At 47.9% G+C, this 9,653-nt stretch overlaps 1 protein-coding gene across 1 annotated transcript; it reads left to right on the top strand.

Moving 5' to 3' along the window:
* Positions 1 to 461: 461 nt before the first annotated feature.
* Positions 462 to 9,276, top strand: mtpn (myotrophin). Its single transcript, XM_060037937.1, has 4 exons — positions 462 to 806; positions 3,056 to 3,169; positions 4,756 to 4,839; positions 7,761 to 9,276. The coding sequence occupies exons 1-4, from the start codon at positions 738 to 740 to the stop codon at positions 7,845 to 7,847; spliced, it is 354 nt and encodes a 117-aa protein (XP_059893920.1). The 5' UTR covers positions 462 to 737; the 3' UTR covers positions 7,848 to 9,276.
* Positions 9,277 to 9,653: the final 377 nt, after the last annotated feature.

Below are 9,653 nucleotides of genomic sequence, written 5' to 3'. Positions count from 1 at the left end.
CAGGAATATAATAAGTTATTTATAAGTGGTAGTGTCAATGTGGGTCACGTCTTTAAAGGTTTAGATGGCGACTATGAGCTATTCGATACGACTTGAGCGTCTTCAACTTCATCGAGTTCCAACCTATCTCAACACACTGTCCTCCGAGAAACATAAGTTCATATTGTGAACCTTTTCTGTTTGACTTCCCAAAAGTAAATGCATGTATTAATTAATGATCAAATTCACATAACTACCATTGAATCACAAATGAAAATGAAACATTGTGTTAACGTGTCTATATATTGATGTTCGGCCTATATCTTATTAAAATAGGTTTTATAAAATAATAAAAATAGGTTTTATAACTTAATAAAATAAGTTGCATTCAGTTTAACCCATACATTTATAAAATAGGCTTTATAACTTAATAAAATAGTTGTATAACTTAATAAAATAGGTTTATTTAGGCGGGTTAGCTCGGTACTTCCGGCTTAAGACCCGGAAGTGATCGTGGTGCAGAAGGCGGATCCCCGTTCCTCTCTCCGCCAACTTCTTCAGATCGGGCTGTTTGTCTTTTGTGCGGCTCGTGTTAAGGTTAAGGTTTGGTAAAAAGTAGCACTCGAGTCTCTCGTCACAGTACCAGAGGTTCCCTGATCGGCTAGCCGGTTAGCTTGTTAGCTCAGAGCTGTTTCCGGTAGGGTAGCTGTTAGCCCGTTAGCTCGTTAGCCCTTTAGCTTACAGAACTAAGAGATAAGATGTCGGACACGGATCTGACGTGGGCGCTGAAGAACGGGGACCTGGACGCGGCGAAGAGCCTCCTTAAGGTAAGACCTCTTCCTTAAAGTAACTTTACTCGCCGCTTTAACTCATTGAACAATGAACCAGCCGAGCTCCGAGCGAAGCCCAACCTGACAGCTGGGAGGCTAGCAGGGCTAGCGATACCATGCTAACCCTAACCTGACAGCTGGGAGGCTAGCAGGGCGTGCTAGTGCTGCTTCTGGCGGTAGGCTCCAGTCTCTAGATGTTCATATGAACCTTCCGTTCTTCTACGAGGAGTTCTGCACTGGGTGTGTTCCGATATGAACACATGAAGCGTTCAGACTGAAGATGAGCTGAACCGAGAGGTCCTCCACTAGCCTGAGCTAACCTGGAACTAACACCACTTAACTAAAACTAACTTAACTTAAACTGACTTAACTAACGTAAGAGTGAATGCTGCTCACAGGTCTGATATAAACATCATATTGCTCCTTAACTAACGTAGTGAATGCTGCTCAGTCTGTTATAAACATCACATAGTTCCTTAATGAGTCCTGCTCAGTGTTAAAAACATCATATTGGCCCTTTACGTAATGAGGCCTGCTCAGTGTCTGTTATAAACATCATATTGTTCCTTAATGAACGTAATGAGTGAATTACTGTTTACTGTTATAAACAGGTCTGTTATAAACATCATGTTGTACCGTAATAAACGTAGTGAGTGCTGATCACCGGTCTGTTATAAACATATTGTTCCTGAATGCTGCTCCTGCTCATTCTGTCCGTTCTCCTTTATTGTCGTATTGTGTAATCATCATATTGTAAAGTACAGTGTGAGGCAAGAAGTGATTTAATCACTTTCAAACATGACCGAACCGAAAGTGAATCTCATCAAGTATGTTGATGGCCCAGTTCAAGTTAGGCTGAGAGGAATGCCTAGAATGATATGGGCTGTCTCTTGTTAATATCAATACTATTTGGTGTACAGGGTCTTCCACTACTATTTGTAGACATTCTTATCATGAGTGGGAATCCCCACCCCTCCCCCCACCTTCAAAAATAATGTATAAAAGTGAAAGGAAGGACAGCGATTGTCCAAACAATGAGAATCTAGTCCAATGAGGCTTGATGCATATCAACCAACCGAACGGGACAGCCTTAGAAACGTCCACTTCATAGCCGTTTCATTATCTTTTTAAAGGTCAGGGTTGATAATGGCCTTAAAAAATAATAGTTTTTCATTTGACATTTGATTGGGCTTTTATTGCCAGTTCGAAGCCCCCCTTATTACAGAGGCTGAGGGCTGTAAACCTATGGGGATGGATCCCATTTTCTCTGGGATTAACCTGACCTTCTATGAGTGATCCATGAGTGACAGCTGATCTACCCACCGACCGCCCGGTGCAGGTCTACAGACAGACATGCAGAGTAGAATTAGTGATCTTCGATGATCTTGAATGTTATGGTGACTCCAGGAGTGACGGTGTGAACATACTGATGGATATCGGCTGGGTTGTGGTTATGGTCTGGCTTAAGATAGCTGCATGTTTCTATCACATCTGGGTATGAAGGGGCCACCAGTAGCATCCGCTTCCTCATGCACATCACTCCTGCCTTCAGTGAAGGGCTGAACACGGGGTCTGTAATCTACCCCTGGCTCGGTGGTCCTTGAGACCACATTACTTCTGTGTGTGTGTGTGTGTGCGACTGCGTGTGTGTGTGTGTGTCAATTTGTGGTCTAACAGCTCCAGGAAGGCATGGGGAAAGAATTGCTCTTGAAAGAGCTGCATTTGTTGGTCTAGTTTTTAGAAGAATGTTTCAGAGTGGAAAGTGTTCTTTCCTTTTGGAGTAACTGAGGATCTTGCATGTAATGCATGTGCAATCTTCGTGTCGTTTAGTTTTTTTGTATATTTTGTATTTTGTTTCTGAAAAAAAAAAAAAAATTTCTTCCCCCTCGGTTTTATAAAACAATCTCAATCTGCAGATCTGGCATTGACGCCTTTAATGATGCCCTGTCGTAGAATGTATTTAACCCTAGTGTGTTACCATGACTCTAACACGAGTGTGTTCCCATGACTAACACGAGTGTGTTACCATGACTCTAACATGAGTGTGTTACCATGACTAACACGAGTGTGTTACCATGACTAACACGAGTGTGTTACCATGACTAACACGAGTGTGTTACCATGACTAACACGAGTGTGTTACCATGACTAACCCGAGTGTGTTCCCATGACTAACACGAGTGTGTTACCATGACTAACACGAGTGTGTTACCATGACTCCAACACTAGTGTGTCTTCCCCTCCAGGCGGAGGATGTGAACCGGACCCTGGAGGGGGGCCGGAAGCCGCTACACTACGCTGCAGACTGCGGCCATGCAGAGATCCTGGAGTACCTCCTCTCTCAGGGGGCCGATGTCAACGTGAGTGCTGTCGCTGCTTCGCCTTCAGCTCCACCTTCAGCTCCACCTAATGCACCATTATGGGGAGGGTTTACCAAAGACGGGGGCAACTGTGTCGACCCATGAGAGAAATTGTTGTTCAAAGACACAGGTCCAACAGGGTGGAGTTAAACAGACACAGGTCCAACAGGGTGGAGTTAAACAGACACAGGTCCAACAGGGTGGAGTTAAACAGACACAGGTCCAACAGGGTGGAGTTAAACAGACACAGGTCCAACAGGGTGGAGTTAAACACACAGGTCCAACAGGGTGGAGTTAAACAGAAACAGGTCCAACAGGGTGGAGTTAAACAGAAACAGGTCCAACAGGGTGGAGTTAAACAGAAACAGGTCCAACAGGGTGGAGTTAAACAGACACAGGTCCAACAGGGTGGAGTTAAACAGAAACAGGTCCAACAGGGTGGAGTTAAACAGACACAGGTCCAACAGGGTGGAGTTAAACAGACACAGGTCCAACAGGGTGGAGTTAAACAGACACAGGTCCAACAGGGTGGAGTTAAACAGACACAGGTCCAACAGGGTGGAGTTAAACACACAGGTCCAACAGGGTGGAGTTAAACAGACACAGGTCCAACAGGGTGGAGTTAAACAGACACAGGTCCAACAGGGTGGAGTTAAACAGACACAGGTCCAACAGGGTGGAGTTAAACACACAGGTCCCACAGGGTGGAGTTAAACAGACACAGGTCCAACAGGGTGGAGTTAAACAGACACAGGTCCAACAGGGTGGAGTTAAACACACAGGTCCCACAGGGTGTAAAGCATGCACTGCACGGCTGCCTCTCAGAGCTGTGACGTTCTCAGAGGAATTGTATTTGCTGAACTACAAATACTTGTATTTGCTGGTGGAGTATTTGCATACTCCACCTTAAGGCAGTTCCTCTTCACTCCTTGTGGTTTATTTATGTATGTATGTATGCATTATCGAATTACATCTCCGATGCAGAGCAGACACCTTTGAAGGATTAGGTTATTTTTTTACCAAGGAAGTCAAAACATATTATCTGTGTATAGTTTCAGCAGTGCGAATATCTGTTCATACTTTATCTGTATGTAAGATAAATGAAGGAAATGTCTTTGGTGACTTGTGGTACAAATTGTACAACTAATCTAAAAAGGAAAAGTTGTGCTGTTGAACAATAAAAGGTTTCCTGGAGCCTGTGGGCTGAGCTCCTCTCTCTGTTCCCCGTCCTGCTGTTTATCTGTTCCCGTTATCAGCCCGCCACTCACTGAACAGGTTCTCCCAGCCTGCGTCTGCATACTGAGCAGCAGAATGGGGGCTTATAGAATAAATAACTTGGATGTGCTGAAGTGGTGCCGGTGTTCCTCTGGGGTCGTTCATGAGATGATAAGAGGAGAGGAATAAGCTCAAGTTATTTCCTGTGATAATGATAAAGGAGGCGGCGGACTGAGAGTGATGGTGGAGGCTGGGAGGCCGGAGGCCCCATGGCGGTCCGCCTCCACAGTGAATGAAACAGGAAGGCAGACTGGTAGCATTCTCTCTTCTTCCTATCGCTCTCCACTCATCTCTCCCCCCCCGCCTTCCAGGCCCCGGACAAACATGGACTGACCCCGCTGCTGTCGGCCATCTACGAGGGGCACCTGTCCTGTGTCAGGATCCTCCTAGAAAAGGTACACGTGCACATACACAAGTAAACACACACACAGCTGTACATGTGCACACAAAAACACAAATATACACATACACACACGCACAAGTACAAGTTCATGCACACACACACGCACACAGACGTGCACATGTACATGTACGTGTGTGTCAATGACATCATGTTGGGGACCCAAAAGGCTGATGGGTGCTGATGATGAGGTAACAACATAACAAAAGGCCTCTGCTAGGGACTGGAACATTCCCACAGGGCGGTCGTCTGCTTTGTGGCTTCTTGTTGGGGGCTCTTTGTTGTTATGAGTCTAGAGTTTCTGTCTGGGCTCGGCATCCCCCCCCCCCCTGCCTGTCAACAAACACTGGCTAAGTGGTACACACAAACGCACATACACACACGCTATAAGCGGCAGGAGTCCCACCTGTGCAGGACAGTGAAGGTCAGACGAAAACACGGCTGGTGACCAACAGCCAGGATGAGCTCCACAATGGAGACTAACAGAGCTACACCAGAGCTGGGCTTAGCGGTTAGGGTTAGATGATTTAGGGTAACGGTGCTAAAAGCAGCCCGTGTGTACAGCCTATTTGCAGTGAATACTCAATGATGGAGGACTATTTAGGGCGCTTCAGATGGATCCGTGGGAGAGTCCTAGCGGTCTCTCCTGCACAGAAGGCTTGAGCATCGGCACCTGGCTTATTTCAAAAGGAAGTGAGTGGAGTCGCATGGTACACCCTCCCACCATGGCTTAGCGTTGGCATGGAACACAGCTTTAACCAGGTTGTATTATGTTGCAGCCTTATGTTTCTAGTTCATTAGATTTTGGAGTGCGTTTGTCAGCGGTGACTCTGACCTACAAAGAGCTTCACAATGAGGCACATTCATCGTAGTCTACTATCAACCGCAGGCTTCCTCTCTGCTCTATTCAGAGCAGGAGAGGAAGGACACAGTCTCTGCGCTGATTTTATGTTCCTCTGCAAATCCCAATCACTGCTGCTGGTCCTTGTCTATCGGCTCGGACTGCGATGTAAAATCAATGGGATGACGTCTGACTGCTTCTTCATCTTTTGATCCACATGGTGACACATGTTCTCACGTGTTGGTCTGGAGAGGCTTGTACTGTTGTCATGACACAACAGGGACGTCCCTGGGAACTGAATCCTGTCTGTTTACATCTTTGGACTGTTTAAGACATTGAAACCATCATCATACACTTTATCAGGAGGCCTTTACGTGTTGTAAACAGAGTTGTGTGTATTTGGTTATGTACAAGTCTTTACGTGTAGAAAACAACAGAGTTGTGTGTATTTCGTTGTGTTCCATTCCCTACTTGTTGTAAACAGTAGAGATGTCTGTATTTAGTTGTGTACCAGTCTTATCGTGTTGTAGACAGAGTTGTGGGTATTGTGTGTGTGTGTGTGTGTGTGTGTGTAAGGGTAGGGAGGCTCATTTGGGAGCGCTTAAGGCTCAAGTGTAGTGATTAAAGATCAACACCATGAAGACGGTTCTGTCTCAGGGCAGAGTGGTGATAATGGGGCGAGGTGCGACCTGCTGGTCGAATGAGAAGCATGGAGACACCGGTTGGGACAGCACCGCTAATGACTTCCCCAGAGAGGACATGGGCTGGGGAAGAGGCCTCTCTGCCCTCAGCACAGTCCGACCGCCTCAGCTCCTGTTGTCATCAGCAGCTCCTCGGTGGGCTCCACCCCAACAATGGCCTGGGAGTCAGGGACCATGGTGGTTTCTTGGTTGTTGTAGTGTTTTTTTTTTTTTTACGGTTTATAAAATAAATGTATCAAAAAAAAAAAAAAAGTTTTTTTCCACTCCACTTATGAGGGAAACTTTGGGAGTTAAGGTTTTGCTTCTTGAGTTTTGGAGATACTTGCGGTGTTGACAGACGATGCAGACTTGTACAGGGAGAGTCAAGCATGGCAGGAACAGGCCCAACCCTAGGCTGGCCCGCTCAGCCGTGGTACATCTACATGGTGATGTGACAGGTCGCCACCTCCTCTCCAGACTCCGGTCCGTGAACCCTCCCTCCTCTCCTCCCAAAACCTCCCTCCTAGCTCAGTAATTGGGTCGGCCGACTCTCTTGACTCCCTCAATGCTGCCTCTCTGGATCCTGGGTTATGTAAGCCCCCCTCGACGAGAGCTGGTGGCTGGCGCTGATGGGATGGGGGGGGGCGTGGATGGGCTTGTGTCAGCGCTGATGGGAGGGGGCTGTGAGGTGTGGACAGGCCTGTGTCACTGCTCCATCACAGCACTGTCGCTCTGCTTGTGAAACTCCATGCTTATCGCTGCCTTTTTTGCTGTAGTCATTTTGTATTTACATATATAACCGCAGAAACCCTTAAGCACTTGTTCGGTCCTTGTTCAGCCCTTGTGGGTTGAACAAGGGTTAGGGGGTTAGAGCCACCAGGTCTTGTGGCTCTGCTGGTAATTTCTCTGGATTTGCACTCTGGTGGCCGACGTTGGTACGACTCTCAGGTCAGAGGTCAGCGAGGCACACAGGGTTCAGGGTGCAACTCTCAGGTGTTCCCTGGCCGACCTGGCACTACAGGAAGCACAATAACATGGAGGCCTGGTGGTCGGGAGCTTTGTGTAACTGCACATGTAATGGAAGAAGGGCCTAACGAGAGGAGGAGGGAGGGAGGATTTAAGTCTCATTAAAGGTGCTGACAGCACATCGGTCAACATGGGATCCTTGTTAACGGTCGAGAGACATCACTTGTAGGAGAGCGAGGGTGAAAGGGAGCGAGAGAGAGACGGATGCATACATTCACCACGACCGCCTCATGTTCTTCAGAGACTGGGGAGCCGTGCTGTGACGGACCCCCTGGGGCCCCGCTCTATGAAGCCTGTTTAACCCCCTGTCTCCCCCCTCTCCTCCCGCCCTTGTCTCCCCCCCTCTCCTTCCCCCTCCCTTCTCCGCAGGGTGCCGACAAAGAGCGGAAAGGTCCGGATGGGCTGAGCGCCCTGGAGGCGGCCGAGACGGATGCCATCAAGGCCCTGCTGAAGTGAGGGGGCGGAGAGAGGGGGAGGGAGGGGGGGGAGAGAAGGCTGCAGGACGGGGGGTCAGAGGGGGAGAGACAGACGGACAGAGGGGGGGAGTGTTTGTCGAGGACTAAAGATGAGCAGGCCTCCCCTCTCCTGTGCTAGTGCGAGACCCCCTCAGTCTGCAGGCCGCCGTCAGTCGGAGTGGGGGAGGGGGGGGGGGGGTCGATGGGGGGGAGGGGGGGTCGCCTGTTGTTTTTGGGGTGTTTGTTTTTTCTTTTTTTCTAACGGTTTGGTTTTTTCTCTCCTTATTGCTTGAGTTGTTGAGTGACAGGCAGCAGCTTGAGTTGTTGAGTGACAGGCAGCAGCTTGAGTTGTGGAGTGACAGGTAGCAGGTGGACGTATGGTCCTGAAACACTGAGGGGTGGCTTCGCCCCCCTCCTTAACAGATTTCAAAATAAGTGTTCTTTCAAACATGCAAATAACGCCAAGCTTCGCACTTAAAACTCACCGCTTTTATTTCTTATCTTACGAGCCTCTTCCACCGTTAACAGAACACCATGGGTAGGGTTAACCAGGGTTAGCTAGTTCTCTAGTGGGTCACTCCTGTTTGTACTACTCTGCATAAGGAAGGTATCGTACGGACGCTCATCCACAGCGATTCGCACTGTACTACAGTACTGTATTAAAGCACTGTACTACAGTACTCTATTACAGCACTGTACTAGACTGTACTACAGCACTGTACTACAGTACAGTACTAGACTGTACTAGAGCGGTTCAGTTACTATACAATAAGACATCATGAATTGCCGGGTCTTCCTCTGTCTAATAACTTATTCCGATTTTAGTTTTGTGTGTTTTCTGCAGAAAGGGAAGCATCATTTGTACACCCTCCCTGATTGGCCCTTGAGTGATTACATATCAATACACGAATTCATGACTTACATGGCCAGTGTAAAAAGATGCAGCCCATTCTATTTCGTCAAATCATCATGCTGGCTCTCTAAAAAGAGTAAATAAACCCAGATTGGTTCCTGAACCCAGATTGGATTTTAAAACGGCATTAAAGGAGCCCAATCAATCCAAACCGAGCCCTCTGGGGGAGTCGGTCCTGAAGGCTGAGGCCCATCTGTGGTGTAGAGGAGAGGGGAGACCGCGAGAGAGCTAAAGGGTCGCTGCTGGGCGACCGCCGGAGAGGTCGAGGTCGCTGCTAGGCGAGGACGAGGAGCAGGACTGAGGTGTCACGCTCATCCGTTTTCTAAATCAGCAGCCCGGGCGGGGATAAGAGAACTGCCTCTGCTATTATTCTTATTCTTATTATGCTCTGAAATGGTGGCTGTCCTCTCGGTTGCTTTCCAATATTACTACATTGCAATGGAACAAAATGCTCTTGCTAACTTTGTTGTGACAAAAAGTCTGTATGAACTGAAATAAAAACAAAATCCATACTATTGACATGTGCACCTTTCAATTTGTGTTCCCCGCTGCTTCCTACTCACTTCTGGAAGACATTTAAGGCTCAGTTATGGTTCCACGTTGACGCAACGCAATGACCACGCAGACACTTCAACGCAGTCGTGTACCTGTTATGGTTCTGTGTCTGGTTTTGATCGAGCGGTCCAATTACAGCCCTTGCTGCGTCGCCTCAACGCAAGGTTAGAAGAAGGCCCATGCAGGAGACGCAGGGAGGGTCTGCAAGGTCGCAATCGGTCCGTAAATCCCCTTTTGCTTTGCGTCGACCTGGAACCATAACTAAGCCTTTTAGTCCCCGTAGGCCTGAAGAACATAGGTCTGCAGAACGTGTGTCTGCAGAATGTGTGAACGTAGAAA

This window comes from Gadus macrocephalus, chromosome 19 (genome assembly GCF_031168955.1).
Source record: "Gadus macrocephalus chromosome 19, ASM3116895v1".
Classification (NCBI taxonomy): Eukaryota; Metazoa; Chordata; class Actinopteri; order Gadiformes; family Gadidae; genus Gadus; species Gadus macrocephalus.
The sequence above is the reverse complement of the archived record's forward strand: the minus strand, read 5'-3'. Positions and strand labels throughout refer to the sequence as shown.